Source organism: Callorhinus ursinus, unplaced genomic scaffold (assembly GCF_003265705.2).
Source record: "Callorhinus ursinus isolate GAN/ISIS: 27379988/994484 unplaced genomic scaffold, GSC_fseal_2.0 scaffold9, whole genome shotgun sequence".
NCBI lineage: Eukaryota > Metazoa > Chordata > Mammalia > Carnivora > Otariidae > Callorhinus > Callorhinus ursinus.
Window position 1 is genome coordinate 50,022,289 of NW_027397071.1, and position 18,847 is coordinate 50,041,135.

General features: G+C 37.5%; 1 protein-coding gene across 4 annotated transcripts in view; it reads right to left on the minus strand.

The window, feature by feature from the left end:
• Nucleotides 1-18,847, minus strand: part of ALG6 (ALG6 alpha-1,3-glucosyltransferase) — a 70,710-nt gene that overhangs the window by 13,782 nt on the left and 38,081 nt on the right. For all 4 annotated transcript variants that reach the window (XM_025871758.2, XM_025871759.2, XM_025871761.2 and 1 more), the window contains 5 exons: nt 17,953-18,138; nt 17,230-17,365; nt 7,789-7,874; nt 6,247-6,331; nt 2,878-2,948 (listed from right to left, as the gene is read on the minus strand). In XM_025871758.2, the coding sequence (XP_025727543.2) occupies nt 2,878-2,948; nt 6,247-6,331; nt 7,789-7,874; nt 17,230-17,365; nt 17,953-18,138 (564 nt within the window). The remainder of the gene's footprint in view (nt 1-2,877; nt 2,949-6,246; nt 6,332-7,788; nt 7,875-17,229; nt 17,366-17,952; nt 18,139-18,847) is intronic.

An 18,847-nucleotide genomic window follows, 5' to 3' on the forward strand; every position in this document is an offset into this window, starting at 1 on the left:
ACTAATGTAAAGGAGCTTTTTCCCTATGTTTTCTTCTAGGAGTTTTACGATTTCAGGTCTTACATTTACATCTTTAATCCATTTCAAGTTAATTTTTGTGAATGGGGTAAGATAGATGACTCATGTCCTTAAAATACCTTCTTCACTCAGGACACCAACTCTTGTGGTTTTTCATCCTAACTTATTAGCCATTCCTATTTGCCTCTTCTCCTAAGACCTCTTAACACTGTGTGGCCCAGGACTCAGTCTCTGGTACTCTTCTCTGTATATACTCCCTCCCTTGGTGATCTCACCCAGTCTCATGACTTTGTCCTCTCTACTGACAAACTACTAAATTTGTATCTCCAGCTTAACCTCCCCCTCCCAGAACTCCACTCATATGTCCAACCCAGACTTATATCTAAATGCTGACTGGACATCTCTGCTTGGATGTCCAAAGACCTGTCCAACACTGAACTTGCAACCCTCTCACCAGGTCCACATCTAGCCTAATCCTGGTTCACTGGCAATCTTCCCCATTTCAGTCAATTGCTATTCTATCCTTCCAGTTACAAGCCAAAAACCATGGACACACATTTGGTTTTTCTTTTTCTATCACATGCTACATACAAATTATTAGGAAGCCTTCTGGTTCTTTTTATACATCCACAATGACTACCTCTTGCTTCTTCTGCTATTACTGTCTTGGTCCCAGTCACCACCATCTCTCAGCTGAATTATGGTAACAGCCTTCTCAATGGTCTCCATGTTTTCTTGCTCCATACAGTCTATTCTCAACCTGCAGCCAGGATGATCCTTTGATTTTTTTTTAACAGTTTTATTGAAGTATAATTAATATACAAAGAATTGTACATATTTAATGTATATAATTTGATAAGCACAGTGATCTTTTTAAAACATCAAGGGGCGCCTGGGTCAGTCGGTTAGGCGTCTGCCTTCAGGTCAGGTCATGAACCCAGGGTCCTGGGATCAAGCCATACATCAGGCTCCCTGCTCGGTGAGGAGCCTGCTTCTCCCTCTCCCTCTGCCTGCTGCTCCCCCTGCTTGTGTGCTCTCTCGCGCATGCACACTCTTTAATAAATTTTTTAAATCTTAAAAAAAAATAAAACATCAAGTCAGATCATGCTTATTCCCCAACACCCCTCCATGGCTCCCAATTTCCTTTGGAATAAAAGCCAAATTTCCTAATGTGGACTACAAGGTCCTATAGAACTTACACCTCTGTTACCTCTTTAACTTCACGTTCTATTAACCCCCACTTTGACCATTCCACTCTGGCCACATTGGCCTTTCTGTTGTTCACTGAACATCCAGGCTTACTCCCATCTTAGGGCTTCCACACAGGCTGTTCCATCTAGAATGTTATTATCCCAAATATCCACACAATTAATTTTCTCAGCATCTCCAGTCCACTCAAATATCTCCTCAGCGAGGCCTAACTTGACATCTGTATTAAAATTACAACTTGTAACTTGCTCCTGTGCCCTCACCTCCAATACTCCCAACTTCCCTTATCCTGTTTTATTTCTTCCTCATGGCCTTTATTACCTTCTAAAACTCTATTTAACTTCTTATTTTTATTTAATTATTAGTGTCTATCCTTAAGAATGAAAGCTAAGAATGTAGGGATGTTTGTTCACGGATATATACCCTGTCCTCTGGCAAACAGTAGGCTCGATGAATATTTATTGAATGAAATATCTATTTAATGATAGATTAGCTAGGACCAGGTCAAGAATAACTTTTAATGCTAACTTTAAAATATTTTATCAAAATATATATTAAAGCCATGCACTGTTAAAAATAATCTAAGTACATCTGTAGAGTAGGAACTCCCAGAAATTCAGGGCCCAAGAGCTAATTTGAATGGTCAGATTACAGGTCACTGGATAGGCTCCCTTAGTATGGGGTAGAAAATCTGGGGAAAATATACATGCTTGAAAGCAAACCTTTCCATAGTTCCATCCCCTTGCACGAGGAATTTGTGGAGGGTCAGCCAAGCCTCACATAATAGTGGTAGAAACTAATTCAGGTTTAGAGTTTGGGGGATGAAACTAAGCTGTCCTGGTCTGCAGTGATGTGAAACTATTTAGTTCCAACCAAAGAAACCTTTCACATAAGGAAGCCCAGCTTACTGTAAAGCTCTGCATTGAGTTTTTAGTTCAAAGCTCCACCTACTAAAAGCAATTTATTGTAGAATAAATTTGTCATTGGTTATTCTGTACATGGATCTTCCATAGGAACCTAGCAAACACAGGATAAGATGTGGGAAGGGCATGATTCAAGTATTCCAATGTGTTCTGGGCAAATATTATTTTAATATTGGGATAATATATCCTCACTGTCACCCAATTTCTGTGATAACCCGGAAAAAATTTTAATGCTCTTAAAACAAAGTAGTCTGATTAGGGATTGCCAATAGGGTCTAAACAAAGGTTTTGACAAAAGAAATAGCAAGGAGTCAACATATGAAAGTTGCTAAAGAGGTGAATGAAAAGAACAAAACTATTAAACAGCTATGGAAATGAATGAAATGAAAAAGGCAAAGATGACAAACAGGCTCCAATCTGAGGAAAATCTCTTTGGTTATTCAATTTTTTTATTAGCATATAAAAAATATATATGAAGAAACAGAAATAAGAATGTCAGTAATAATTCTACGAAACTTTTTCAGTTTAAAAAATAATATTTATAACGAAGTAAAATTATAAGAAATCATTCTGGAAAAATATAATTTTATGAATAATCTTATGCAACTACATAATAACATCTGTGTGGTTTTGTTTTACACTTAGGTGATTATATGTAGGTAATAAATTTATGTATATATTATAAACACATAATAATAAATAAATAAAACACAACATTTTTACTTACAATGATACCAAGAGAATGGACTTTTCATGTACTTGATAAGAAAATAAAAAGAATGACAGTGCACAGCTAACCTTTAAGGAAAAAGGAGGGAGAATGAGCTATAACAACTTATAAACTATAACAGTAGTTTAATTATGAATCTAAATAAAAATCATCTGAAGTAAAATTTTAAAGCTTAATGTAGTTTCTATCTAGAAGGAAAATATCTATACAATACTAATGCATAATATTTTATTCAAATTTAGTAAAACATTTCTTGAAAAAACAATGATTATAAAGCTATATTTAACCATCTAAAACAAGTTCATTCAGACTCAGTTATTAATAAACAAAACAAAGACACAACAATCAGACTTTCATCCCCCACCTGGAATCTCTGACAATTTAAATTAAAAGGCACTGAGGGCCAGAAGTTCAAAATCTAAAACTCGTAAAACAAATCTATTTTAGTGTTTTTAAAAGATACATTTCAATAAAATATAGTAAATGTTTTATAAAGTCTTCATTTGCTATTTGGGATTTAAAATTAAAATTACTTAGATTTTCAGAAGTTTATGATCTGCATATTGGACATCCATCTACACACATCCAGTCCAGAGCAAATCCTATCTACACCACCTTCTAAATACAATATCCACCCACTTCTCTCCCTTCCCCTCTGCTGAGGGTGGCAGAGGAGTGGTCTAAGCCACACTCATCTTTCTCCTGGACTACCGCAATAACCTCCTAATTGGTAACAGTCCTGCTTCCTTACAGTCCATTGTGTACTCAGCCACCATATCAGATCATGTAAATTTCCCTGTTTAAAATCCTCAAATAGCTTCCCATTAACCCTGAGAATAAAATCCAAACTCCTATCTGGGTCCTGCCTTCCTCTTCCAGTCTTTCTTACTGTCTCCCTCACACACTTCATACCAGCCACTTCATACCGGTCCCTTTATGTGCTGAACATACCAAATGTGTTCCTGCTTTAAAGAAAAACTTCATTTTATCAAGTCAGAGCACAGATCTTCTTATGAATGGTTCCTTCTGGCCAGTCATTCAGCTCAAGTCTCAAATGTCACTTCCATAGAAAGGCCTTCCCTTTCAAGCTAAAGTAGTGCACCCTAACCAAAACCCACCAGCACTCCTTTCATATAACACTATTGTCCTCATAACCCCCATTACTTCCAGATATTTTCTCATTAACAAATCTATTTTGTTTATTGTCCTTCTCCTATCACTAGCATGAAAGGCCCCAATTAAGAGAGCAGGGATATGAGCTTACACACCGGTACTTAGAAAAGGACCTGGCATGGTCCTCTCTATCTCTCTCTCTCTCTCTAATAAATAACTAGAGCACGAGAGGGGAAAGGATCAGAGGGAGAAGCAGACTCCCCGCCGAGCAGGGAGCCCGATGCGGGACTCGATCCCGGGACTCCAGGATCATGACCTGAGCCGAAGGCAGTCGCTTAACCAACTGAGCCACCCAGGCGCCCAATAAATAAAATCTTTAACAAAAAAAAAAAAAAAAAGGACCTGGCACATTAGAGGGCACTCAAAAAATACTACTTGAATAAATTAAATATGATCATTTTGCTGCTATACATATATTAGTGTTCATACTATCAATTACCTCATATAGACTTATACTGAGAAATAATTCAATCTTTATGGAAAGGAAAACACTTTAAAATAATTATAATGGGAAATGTTTTGGAAGTTCTCAGAAATATTCAATAAGAATTCAAAACATCAACACTAATAAGAAAAGTCATTAATTAAATCATTTTTAGTTTTTTAAATATAATGGCTTATATTAAAACATAGCAAACAGAATAAAATTAGGAAATTAAGAGAAAAAATTTTTTTCTGGCTTATAATCCTAAAATTATCTCTAACACTGCTACAGTTACTCAAACTCTGAAATGTCTCCTTATAAGTCCACTAAGACTTTTCATAAACTAAATTTTCTTGATATTTTAAAAGGTATTTTTATTTTTTTTATTTTTTTTACTATTTTATTTATTTGACAGAGAGAGACACAGTGAGAGAGGGAACACAAGCAGTGGGAGAGGGAGAAGCAGGCTCCCCGCTGAGCAGGGAGCCCAATGCGGGGCTTGACTTCAGGACCCTGGGATCAAGCCCCAGTGCAGCTCCCTGCTCAGCAGAAAGCCTGCTTCTCCTTCTCCCTCTGCCTGCCACTCTGCCTACTTGTGCTCTCTCTCTCTCTGTCAAATAAATCTTTAAAAAAATAAAATAAAATATCATCTTAGAGACCAAGGCACAAAGGAACCAAATTTTAAATACCACAGAAATACAACCAGAGAGGAATTTGTGAACTCACCCAGAGAAACCCAAAGTTGTAGGAAATATAACCAATTCATCTTCAAACTAATACAAGTCATCTTCCTAAAACAGAGATCTGTCTCCTCTCCTCAAAACTCTTTTTTGGTTCCTCTGGCACACAAATCAAACTCCAACTTTTTCAACCCAACATTCAAGGTCTTACCCAATTTGATCCTTTTCAACTCTTATCTCCCACTATATCCTTTCTTAACCTCAACACACACACACACACACACACACACACACACACACACACACACAAGTCACACAAATTTCATTGTTTAATAGCTATTCCCAGCATTCCCTGTCCTTGCCCACCACGGTATCCTCAAGCTCTTCCTCCTGCCTTGAATTCTCTTCTCCTATATAACCTATTCCAAATCTTGCCCAGCTTTCAAAATTTGGCTCCAATCCCACTTACTCTAAGAAGCTGTCTAAAATCTGCCCCAGGGGTGCCTGGGTGGTTCAGTCATTAAGCGTTTACCTTCAGCTTGGGTCATGATCCCAGGTTCCTGGAATTGAGCCCCACATCGGGCTCCCTGCTCCGCAGGAAGCCTGCTTCTCCCTCTCCCACTCCCCCTGCTTGTGTTCCCTTTCTCACTGTCTCTCTGTGTCAAATAAATAAAGTCTTAAATAAATAAATATATACATATGATAAAATCTGCCCCAAAGTAATATCTCCCTTTCCCACACTATCCCAGCACTTAATGTGTAACTAAAAGAACTTACTACCTTCTGCTTAATAGCATAATTATTTAAACATATGTCTATCCCCACTCTTTTCTTCTCTGTATTTCCTCATTGACTAATACAAAGCAGAAATTAAACAGTTGTTGAATTAAACTGAAAGATTCTGATTATTCAGCCTAGTATACAACACAGCACCAAAGTATGTCAGACACTCAATATATGTTCACCAAATATATGAATACCTTATTTCCCAATCCAGTAAATCCCATACAGAGTAAGAAAATAATTATCTGTATTTTTAAAAGATCAGTTGCAGCAAGAATTAAGTATTTAAAGTAATGAAAAACTTACCAGAGTAAATCTGAATCCTTTGGGAGAGGGCTGAAGTGTTAATTTTATACATGCAGGAAGCAGGCTCAAAAATGTAAAACAAAAGCTAAAAAAATGAATAAAAATAAAACATTTGTTTTCTTTATAGAGGTATGTAATTAAAACAAGGAAATATCTTTTAATATAAGGATCACATTACTTACCAACTTGCTTATTTCAAATTAAAGGTTTTTTATTTATTAAATGTAAATTTAATACCAAATAACATTTAAATAAAATCCATGCATTGAAATATTTACAAACTTTTATACGTGATTATATAATACAGAAAAAAATACCACAGTGCTTATGTTATTTATAGAAAAGATACACAAAGATAGATAGCTAAAGTCAATTCTCAAACACTCAAAATAAGAAAACACTACCAGGCATAAAGAGACACTATATATTTGTAACACAAATATTCATAAAATTTACTCACAAGAGAACCTCTCACAAAAGTTGACTGATTTTCAGCCCATGGTAAATCAGAAAGAACAAGTTAAAAAGGAGTGGGCAGCTGCTAGAGCTTCTCCTAGTGATGGCTGATGGGCAGAGAGGAAAAGGAACTCAAGAGCAGAGCCATGTGGAGCCAGTTAATACCATGGCAAACAGCTTTTGCAAGCCCTAAGGACAAGTATTATAACACAACACAATAACTGATTTTCTCACTGTTGGTAGCTTTGTGGTGTGTCAACGTGGCTTGGCTGAACTACAGTTCCCTGAATTCGCTCTCTAGTATGCTGCTAGCTACAGTGGGCTACAAGGGATATGCTCAAAAGAACTGGAGGACAGAGGGAGGCAGCACCATTGTGTAGTGTGCACACACATACACACACCTTCTCCCAGTTATTCAAACACGAATCTTGGTGCTGCGGGGATGAGATTGTGCAGATGTAATGAAAGTCCCTCTTCAGTTGATTTTAACTTAATCAAAAGGGAGATTCTTGGATGGCCTGACTTAATCATTTTGAAGACTTTTAAAAGAGAGCTTAGGTCTTCCCTAAATTGAGATTCCAAACAGAAACTAGGTTTGAATTGCTCTTCCTTCCCCTTAGATATTCCTTCCTGAATGCCTGCCTTGTGGACTTTCAGTTTGTTCAATCAGACCCTATGACAGTATAAGCCAATTTCTTGTAATAAATTCTCTCTCTCTCTCTCACACACACACACACACACACACACACACACACACACACACCCCTCCCACTCATTCTTCTTTTTAACCAGGTTGAGCCCTGATTGATACACCACTGAAAATCATGACTCTTCAAGATAATATTTAATCATGTTTAGTAGACTTTGTTTAAGGGGGAGGGAAATAGGTAACAATCAAGAAAGATGATCACTTAACATATTTCGAATAAAAGTACTGGTATATAGAGGGATAGATCTGTGTTATGTGGAAAAATGCACTAATGAAGAACACCTCATTCCCTAATGACACCATATAAATGAGATATTACCATAACACTTTTAGAGAACAGCTTATACAACACTATATATAAACTTTGTATCTCTTACCTGATTATTATCTGGATGTGATGTGGCAAAATATCCTTGATCTTCAGAAAGATACTGAAGCTGCACCAAATATTGGCTACTTTATCCTTAAAAAGAGATTTGTTAGTTTTTCATTCTGATATAATAGAAAGAAATATTAAACTCTATCAAAGTACAGCCCATAATCTCTAAATAAACTTTTGAGACATAAAGCTTTTGTTCATAATTTTATAACTAACTTGCTTAAACTCTCCAAGGAATACACACACACACACACACACACACACACACGCATTTTTCGTTTTTTGCAATGGGAGTTGACCTAAATCACTAGCCAACCATAACCTAGACATTCCCAAGAAATGTTTATTTTTTTCAAAGAGCAGCACACTATCCCTAAATACTTAAGTTATTCATCTTTGAAAATTTTTCTAAGGAATCTTTTCTCCTAATTTGTAGAACACATATTTTTTGACCCATTTTATCACACAGTGGAAATTATCTCAAGTATAACCTATTAGCAACTTACAATGAAAAGAGTTAATTGCTAATAAATCAAGGTATTTAAAGACATTAGCAGTTGTGGTAGGATCACTTTCAAAATTAAATTTGTAACTACAGCTCTCTGCTTGTGAAACCTATCCTCTACACAGCCGCTTAACTCATAGCTGTGTAAGCATAACATCAAGAAAGTAACTATCAGGGAAGAGCAAGATGGCACAGGAGAAGGAGACCTAAATTTTGTCTGGTCTCAGGAATTCAGCTAGATAGGGATCAAACCATTCTGAACACCTACTAAGTTAACAGGAAATCGAAGAAAAGAATAGCAGCAACAGTCTGAACAGAAAAGCAACCACTTTCAGGAAGGTAGGACATGCAGAGAAGTGAATCGGAGGCAATATTCAGGAAGATAGACCATGGGGGAAGGAGCCTCCATCAGCAGCTACTGGGAAGTGACAGAGCAGTGGGGCACAAAATCAGAACTTTTAGAAGTCGACTCCGCTGAGGGATGTCACTCCAGTGGCTAAGTGGAGGGTGGAACACTTGCTGGGACAGTGTGGTCTCAAGACCCTCAGGGTCACAGAAAGACTGGTGGTGCCTGGGTGTAGCAAAGCTCCCAGGTATCAGAGCAGGGTCGCCAGCTGCAAAGACGTGGCCGAGGAGTGGGCTGTCAGCTCGGGGTTGCCATAAATTGTGATCCGCAGCACAGTCGGGCCACTGCTCCTCCAGCAGGGACCCAACAAGCGACAGATCCGGGAAGACTCCCCTTCCTCCCCCGGGAGGAGCGGCGCGGGACTGCACCACAGGGATCTGCTGGGTTTGGAGACTCCATATGGAGTCGGGTGCCAGAGACAGAAACGCTCGGTCACAGGCCGGGTGAGCACGGAGTGCAGCTGGAGACGGGGGAGACAGGAGTGATTGACAGCTTTTCTCTGGGGGCTCACTGAGGAGTGCGGCCCTGAGTCCTCGGCTCCTCCAGGGCGGAGACTGGGAGGCCACCGTTTCCACTCTCGTCCTCCAAAGCTTAACAGAAAGCTTGCAGGGAACAAAAGCTCCCCAGAGCAAACCCGAGCAGATTACTTAGCCGGAGGGCAAAGGCAGAGCAATTCCGCTTCCAGCAAAGACATCTGGGAACCACGACAACAGGCCCCTCCCCCCAGAAGATCAGGAAGAACAGCCAGCCAATACCAAGTTTACCGATCAATGAGAATGGCAGAACGCCAGCACCAGGGGAATACTGCACATAGAATTCATAGCTTTTTCCCCCCTGATCCTTTAGTTTTTCAAAGTTAATTTTTTTAATTTTCTTTTTTTTCTTTTTCTATTTTTTTCTTGAATTTTTTTCCCTTTTTCAACCAACATCTTATCAATCCCTTTATTAAATATCTTTTTTATTTTTCATTTTTAGAGTCATATTCTATCCCCTCATTGTAGTTAACCTTATTTGTGGTATATATATAAGTTGTTCTCCCTTTTAAATTGTGGGATACAGTTTCTTCTAACAGACCAAAATATACCCTAAATCTCTAGTGTATGGCTTTGTTCTAGTCTCCTGCCTGATCACATTCTCTCCCTTTTTTTTTAAATTTCTCTTCTTTCTTTTTTCAACCAACTTATCAATTCCTTTTATAAAATCCTTTATAATATTCACCTTTACATTCATATTTTATCCCTTCATCATATTTACCCTTATTTTTGTACACATATAAGTTTTCCTTTCTTTAAAATTTTGGGAGGCAGTTTCTTCTAACAGACCAAAATACACCCAAAATCTAGTGTGTGGCACTGATCTATTCACCAGCCTGATCATATCTGATCATATTCTTTTTTTCTTTTTTTGCTTTCTTTCTTCTTTTTTTTTTCTTTTTTCTTTCTTTCCTTTTGTTTTCCCCCAGTTTCAGGTCTCTTCTGATTTGTTTAGTGTATATTTTTCTGGGGTCGTTGTTACTCTGTTAACATTTTTTTCTCTCATTCATCTGTTCTCCTCTGGACAAAATGACAAGACAGAAAAACTCACCTCGAAAAAAAGAACAAGAGGCAGTACCGACTGCCAGGAACCTAGTCAATACGGACATTAGTAAGATGTCGGAACTAGAGTTCAGAATAATGATTATAAAGATACTAGCTGGGCTTGAAAAAAGCATGGAAGATACTAGACAAACCCTTTCTGGAGAAGTAAAAGAACTAAAATCTAACCAAGTTGAAATCAAAAAGGCTATTAATAAGGTGCAATCAAAAATGGAGGCTCTAACTGCTAGGACAAATGAGGGAGAAGAGAGAATTAGTGATATAGAAGAAGAAATAATGGAGAATAAAGAAACTGAGAAAAAAAGAGATAAACAACTACTGGATCATGAGGGCAGAATTCGAGAGATAAGTGATACCATAAGACAAAACAATATTAGAATAATTGGGGTCCCAAAAGAAGAAGAAAGAGAGAGAAGGGCAGAAGGTATATTGGAGCAAGTTATAGCAGAGAACTTCCCTCATTTGGGGAAGGAAACAGGCATCAAAATCCAGGAGGCACAGAGAACCCCCCTACAAATCAGTAAAAACAGGTCAACACCTCGACATCTAATAGTACAATTTATGAGTCTCAGAGACAAAGAGAAAATCCTGAAAGCAGCTCGGGACAAGAGGTCTGTAACCTACAATGGTAAAAACATTAGATTGGCAACAGACCTATCCACAGAGACCTGGCAGGCCAGAAAGCACTGGCATGATATATTCAGAGCACTAAACAAGAAAAATATGCAGCCAAGAATACCATATCCAACTAGGCTGTCACTGAAAAGAGAAGAAGAGATAAAAAGCTAACAGGACAAACAAAACCTAAAAGAATTTGCAAACACGAAACCAGTCCTACAAGAAATATGGAAAGAGGTCCTCTAAGTAAAGAAAGAGCCTAAAAGTAACATAGACCAGAAAGGAACAGAGACAACATACATAACAGTCACCTTACAGGCAATACAATGGCACTACATTCCTATCTTTCAATAGTTACCCTGAATGTAAATGGCCTAAATGCCCCAATCAAAAGACACAGGGTATCAGATTAGATAAAAAACAAGAACCATCAATATGCTGTCTGCAAGAGACTCATTTTAGACCCAAAGACACCCCCACATTGAAAGTGAAGGGGTGGAAAACCATTTACCATGATAATGGACACCAAAAGAAAGCTGGGGCGGCAATCCGTATATCAGACAAATTAGATTTTAAACCAAAGACTATAATAAGAGATGAGGACGGACACTATATCCTACTTAAAGGGTCTATCCAACAAGAAGATCTAACAATTGTAAATACCTATGCCCCTAACATGGGAGCAGCCAATCATACAAGCCAATTAATAACAAAAGCAAAGAAACAAATCAACAACAATACAATAATAGTGGGGGACTTTAACAGCCCCCTCACTGAAATGGACAGATCATCTAAGCAAAAGATCAACAAGGAAATAAAGACTTTAAATGAAACACTGGACCCAATAGACTTCACAGATATAATCAGAACATTCCATCCCAAAGCAACGGAACACACATTCTTCTCTAGTGCCCATGGAACACTCTCCAGAATAGATCACATCCTAGGTCACAAATCAGGTCTCAACCGGTACCAAAAGATTGGGATAATTCCCTGCATATTTTCAGACCACAGTGCTTTGAAACTAGAACTCAATCACAAGAGAAAAGTCAGAAAGAACTCAAATACATGGAGGCTAAGAGCATCCTACTAAAGAATGAATGGGTCAACCAGAAAATTAAAGAAGAGTTAAAAAAAATTCATGGAAACAAATGAAAAAGAAAACACAACTAACTGTTCAAAATCTTTGGGATGCAGCAAAGACAGTCCTAAGAGGAAAGTATATAGCAAAACAAGCCTTTCTCAAGAAACAAGAAAGGTCTCAAATATACAACCTAACCCTACACCTAAAGGAGCTGGAGAAAAAACAGCAAATAAAGCCTAAACCCAGCAGGAGAAGAGAAATAATAAAGATCAGAGCACAAATCAATGAAATAGACACCAAAAGAACAGTAGAACAGATCAACGAAACTAGGAGCTGGTTCTCTGAAAGAATTAATAATATTGATAAACCCCTGGCCAGACTTATCAAAAAGAAAAGAGAAATGACTGAATTAAATAAAATCATGAATGAAAGAGGAGAGATCACAACCAACACCAAAGAAATACAAACAATAATAGGAACATATCATGAGCAACTATATGCCAGCAAATCAGATAATCTGGAAGAAATGGATGCATTCCTAGAGATGTATAAACTACCAAAACTGAAACAGGAAGAAATAGAAAACCTGAACAGACCTATAACCACTAAGGAAATTGAAGCAGTCATCAAAAATCTCCCAACAAACAAAAGCCCAGGGCCAGATGGCTTCCCAGGGGAATTCTACCAAACATTTAAAGAAGAATTAATACCTACTCTTTTGAAACTGTTCCAAAAAATAGAAATGGAAGGAAAACATCCAAACTCATTTTATGAAGGCCAGCATTACCTTGATCCCAAAATCAGACAAAGACCCCATCAAAAAGGAGAATTACAGACCAATATCCCTGATGAACATGGATGCAAAAATTCTCCCCAAAATACTAGCCAGTAGGATCCAACAGTACATTAAAAGGACTATTCACCACGACCAAGTGGGATTTATTCCTGGGCTGCAAGGTTGGTTCAACATCCACAAATCAATCAATGTGATACAATACATTAATAAAAGAAAGAACAAGAACTATATGATCCTCTCAATAGATGCAGAGAAAGCATTTGACAAAGTACAGCATCCTTTCTCGATTAAAACTCTTCAGAGAGCAGGGCTAGAGAGTACATACCTCAATATCATAAAAGCCATCTATGAAAAACCCACAGCGAATATCATTCTCAATGGGGAAAAACTGAGAGCTTATCCCCTAAGGTCAGGAACACGGCAGGGATGTCCACTATCACCACTGCTATTCAACATAGTACTAGAAGTCCTAGCCACAGCATTCAGACAACAAAAAGAAAAAAAAGGCATCCGAGTTGGCAAAGAAGTTAAACTCTCACTCTTTGCAGATGAAATGATACTTTATGTGGAAAACCCAAAAGACTCCACTCCAAAACTGCTAGAACTCATACAGGAATTCAGTAGAGTGGCAGGATATAAAATCAATGCACAGAAATCAGTGGCATTTCTATACACCAACAACAAGACAGAAGAAAGAGAAATTAAAGAGTCAATCCCATTTACAATTACACCCAAAACCATAAGATACCTAGGAATAAACCTATCCAAAGAGGCAAAGAATCTGTACTCAGAAAACTATAAAATACTCATGAAAAAAAACTGAGGAAGACACAAAGAAATGGAAAAACGTTCCACGCTCATGGATTGGAAGAACAAATATTGTGAAGATGTCAATGCTACCTAGAGCAATCTACACATTCAATGCAATCCTTATCAAAATACCATTAACTTTTTTCAAAGAAATGGAACAAATAATCCTAAAATTTGTATGGAACCAGAAAAGACCCCACATAGCCAGAGGAATGTTGAAAAAGAAAAGCAAAGCTGGTGGTATCACAATTCCGGACTTCCAGCTCTATTACAAAGCTGTAGTCATCAAGACAGTATGGTACTGGCACAAAAACAGACACATACATCAATGGAACAGAATCGAGAGCCCAGAAATGGACCCTCAACTCTATGGTCAACTCATCTTTGACAAAGCAGGAAAGAATGTCCAGTGGAAAAAAAGACAGTCTCTTCAACAAATGGTGTTGGGAAAATTGGACAGCCACATGCAGAAGAATGAAACTGGACCATTTCCTTACACCACACACAAAAATAAACTCAAAATGGATGAAAGACCTAAATGTGAGACAGGAGTCCATCAAACACAGGCAGCAACCTCTTTGACCTCAGCCACAGCAACTTCTTCCTAGAAACATTGCCAAAGGCAAGGGAAGCAAGGGCAAAATGAACTATTGGGATTTCATCAAGATAAAAAGCTTTTGCACAGCAAAGGAAACAGTCAACAAAACCAAAAGACAACCAACAGAATGGGAGAAGATATTTGCAAATGACATATCAGATAAAGGGCTAGTATCCAAAATCTATAAAGAACTTACCAACTCAACAGCCAAAGAACAAATAATCCAATCAAGAAATGGGCAGAAGACATGAACAGACATTTTTCCAAAGAAGACATCCAAATGGCCAACAGACACATGAAAAAGTACTCAGCATCGCTCAGCATCAGGGAAATCCAAATCAAAACCTCAGTGAGATACCACCTCACACCAGTCAGAATGGCTAAAATTAACAAGTCAGGAAACGACAGATGTTGGCGGGGATGCAGAGAAAGGGGAACCCTCCTACACTGTTGGTGGGAATGTAAGCTGGTGCAGCCACTCTGGAAAACAGTATGGAGGTTCCTCAAAAAGTTGAAAATAGAGCTACCCTACGACCCAGCAATTGCACTACTGGGTATTTACCCCAAAGATACAAATGTAGGGATCCAAAGGGTTACGTGCACCCCAATGTTTATAGCAGCAATGTCCATAATAGCTAAACTATGGAAAGAGCCAAGATGTCCATCAACAGATGAATGGATAAAGAAGATGTGGTGTATATATAAAATGGAATATTATGTAGCCATTAAAAAAACCAAAATCTTGCCATTTGCAACAACTTGGATGGAACTAGAGGGTATTATGCTAAGTGAAATAAGTCAATCAGAGAAAGACACGTACCATATGATCTCACTGATATGAGGAATTCTTAATCTCAGGAAACAAACTGAGGGTTGCTGGAGTGGTGAGGGGTGGTAGGGATGGGGTGACTGGGTGACAGACTTTGGGGAGGGTATGTGCTATGGTGAGCACTGTGAATTGTGTAAGACTGATGAATCACAGTCCTGTATCTCTGAAACAAATAACACATTATATGTCAAAAAAAAAAAAAAAGAAGAAGAAGCTAGCAGGAGGGGAAGAATGAAGGGGGGAATCGGAGGGGGAGACGAACCATGAGAGACTATGGACTCTGAGAAACAAACTGAGGGTTCTAGAGGGGAGGGGTATGGGGGATGGGTTAGCCTGGTGATGGGTATTAAAGAGGGCACGTATTGAATGGAGCACTGGGCGTTACATGCAAACAATGAATCATGGAATACTACATGAAAAACTAATGATGTAAGGTATGGTGATTAACATAACATAATAAAATTTTTAAAAAATCTGTTTTTTAATCATTCAAAAAAAAAAAAGAAAGTAACTATCCATCCCACTTCCCTCTGTCGATCAAAGAAATGCTCTTCAGATTTTGAGGGCAATAAGTGAATGGAGGTGGCCAGCAACACCATCAAACATGTATGATACTTATTTTTATAATTATCATGATAAATACTATTTCTGAAATGGAAGGCAAAGCAGATAACCAAGCAGTTTAGATGGGGAATTAACTTTTCTTTATATAGGTTTTAAGGTTGAGGAAATCGAAAGAAGTTAAGGGGAAAAAAAAAAAGTAAAGAACACAATTTTCAAAATTCAAACCACTGCTCTGCCATGTACAAGCTACATGAATCTCTGACCTCAGTTTTCTGATCTGTAAAATGGATACAATAGCTACCTCAGTCAGAGCTATTATAAGAATCAAATAAAATCACATGTGAAGTATGTGGTACCTAGTAAGTAAGAGTGGTAACAGTAATACTGATTATTTGTGATTATCACTATCAGTAGCACCAGTATCCCCATCAACATGTAAGTCGCATATTCCTGTTCCATCACAACACCAAACTCTTTCTTGATCTCTTTCAAAATGCTGCTACCATCTTCCTATAGATCCACTGAAAGATAATCTATAGCAATTTATATATTCAAAAATTAGAAAGATATAGGGGCGCCTGGGTGCCTCAGTCGTTAAGCATCTGCCTTCGGTTCAGGTCATGATCCCAGGGTCCTGGGATCGAGCACCACATCGGGCTCCCCGCTCAGTGGGGAGCCTGCTTCTCCCTCTCCCCAGCCTGCTGCTTCCCCTGCTTCTGCTCTCTCTCTCAAATAAATAAAATCTTTAAAAAAAAAATTAGAAAGATATATATGCTTTTCTAATTCTTTTTAAAAGAAATGTTTATCAAAAGCAAATTATCTATAAATATGTTGTCTCTAACTTTATTAAAAGGCCTTTTTGTTTCAGAAAAACGGTTTGTTTAATTTAATTACTAAATCTAAATCATCAAATTATCCATGTAATAAAAGTTTAACAAGAGCGATTAAGCTAGCATTAATGAAAGATTCTCATTAAAAATTACTATGGATGAAGGTTATATAAGGAATTATGAGATCTTGCTGAAGCAAACATGATTATTAGCTTAATAAATAATTTCCTAAGACTAAAAAGAGAATATAAACCAAAAAATTAGAGCTGTTAACATTGTAGCTGCAACTTCTCATGCTGTCTTTCACTATGGATATTATTTCATTAGAAAAATATATAATTTAGGGGCGCCTGGGTGGCTCAGTTGGTTGGGCGACTGCCTTCGGCTCAGGTCATGATCCCAGGGTCCTGGGATCAAGCCCCGCATTGGGCTCCCTGCTTGGCGGGAAGCCTGCTTCTTCCTCTCCCACTCCCCCTGCTTGTGTTCCCTCTTTCGCTGTCTCTCTCTCTGTCAAATAAATAAATAAAATCTTAAAAAATAAATAAATAAAAATTAAAATAAAAGAAAAATATGTAATTTAATTATGGATTTCATGATGGCATAAATATTATCTATTCACTTACTGTACTAGAACATGCCAGCCGAGCTAGAGGTTATATACTGGATTAAATGACTGGCAAGGAATGACTGCAAGGAGAGCAGCTGAAGTTACTATTCCTTGTGTGTCTTCTACATGAAATCCCCAGAGGTCACAGCAAAGGCAGTGTTAACAGAAAGGAGTGAGAAGAAAGTTTTTAAATATACCTCAAATAATCCACGATCAACTGGGAAGAGTCTTCTCAGAACCTGCTGCGTTTGCTCCCTTTCTGTAAAGAATGGCAGCCAGCAGAGAATAAAGGAAGCCACAACTGTACAAGCTAGCTTAATTAACAACACAAACCTAGAACAATAAAACAAAGGTACCCAGTTAGACAGGGAGAAGTTAATAATTCTGAGAAATCAGTCTCAGTCTCACTAAAGTTAATAATAAATACAAATGTATGGTAATGATAAATCTATGCTACTAACAAAGGCTTAATATGGGAGTCTACCCAATCAGAGTTAAGAAATTCACAATTATTAAGATGTATAGCTCTCCAACAAAATGACTATCACCATCTTAATTAACATTTAACTTATACGCCTTTCCAATGCAGCCATGACGAAAAATGTCAAATTGGGATGTATTTCTAAAAATATAAAATGTAATATGCTCTAAATGGGTGAAATCCATAGCAATGCTCTAACAAGCCAATCCACATTACCTCCAGTAAGTGTACATTGATCAAAATATTTCTCTAGTTAGGAAAATTTAAAATAAAATAATAGAGAACATGACTTAATCTCTCTTCCAACTCACCCCATGATCAACACGTTAATAAGAAATCATCTAAAGGCAAAATGAAAGACCATCTTCTTTCTGGTAAGTATGCCAAATAAATTCTCTGAAGTGCTTTTTTAAAATTCTGATGTTTAAAAGCCACTCACCCCTTTCCTTTCAGGCCTTTTTTAAAACACTTGCCAAGTAAGAAGCAAAAAAATGGCAAGGAATGGTAAAGTTCCATCTGTTTATAATTTATAGCTAAGCAAAATGCCAGTGAGCCTAGCAGGTCCCAGTCATAAGATACTCCAAGAACACCCCACAAAGCAAAGCCAAGACTCACAGAATTATATATGTTCCTATGTCAAGGAAATTAACTCAATAATTAAAAGAGATAGATCTTGAGAGCATATTTTTTATGTGATTTTAAAATAATATATAATGAAGGCTATTTCTAAACAGAAATTGTAAGTATTGAAGTGATAAACTAATATGAAACAGTATATAATGGCCTCAAATATATTAAAACGACTGCTAAACAGAGCAACTGATTTGTTTAGATTTAAAAGATCACTAAATAGTTAACACATAGCTTTGTTTCTGCTAGATTATTGCACAGTATTATTATAACATACCAAAATCTAGAGAAAACAATGTTCCAAAGTAAAACACACACACACACACACACTTACTGATATTATCATACTTTCCTCTATAATATGCATCAATATTATAAATTAATATATGTTCTTGATCAGAAACTAATAACCTTATTATAGTAAAACAACATCACAATTAGATTTTGCAGTTCAAAATGGTTGAGCTGAGCTCTCACGTTTACCTCTTCTTCCCAAGACCCCCTTAAAATGATAGGGAATTTTATTTTTTATTTTTTTAAAGATTTTATTTATTTATTTGACAGCGTGAACACAAGCAGGGGGAGTGGCAGGCAGAGGGAGAGGGAGAAGCAGGCTCCCCACAGAGCAGGAAGCCCAATGAGGGGCTCAATCCCAGGACCCTGGGATCATGACCTGAGCCAAAGGCAGACACTTAACCGACTGA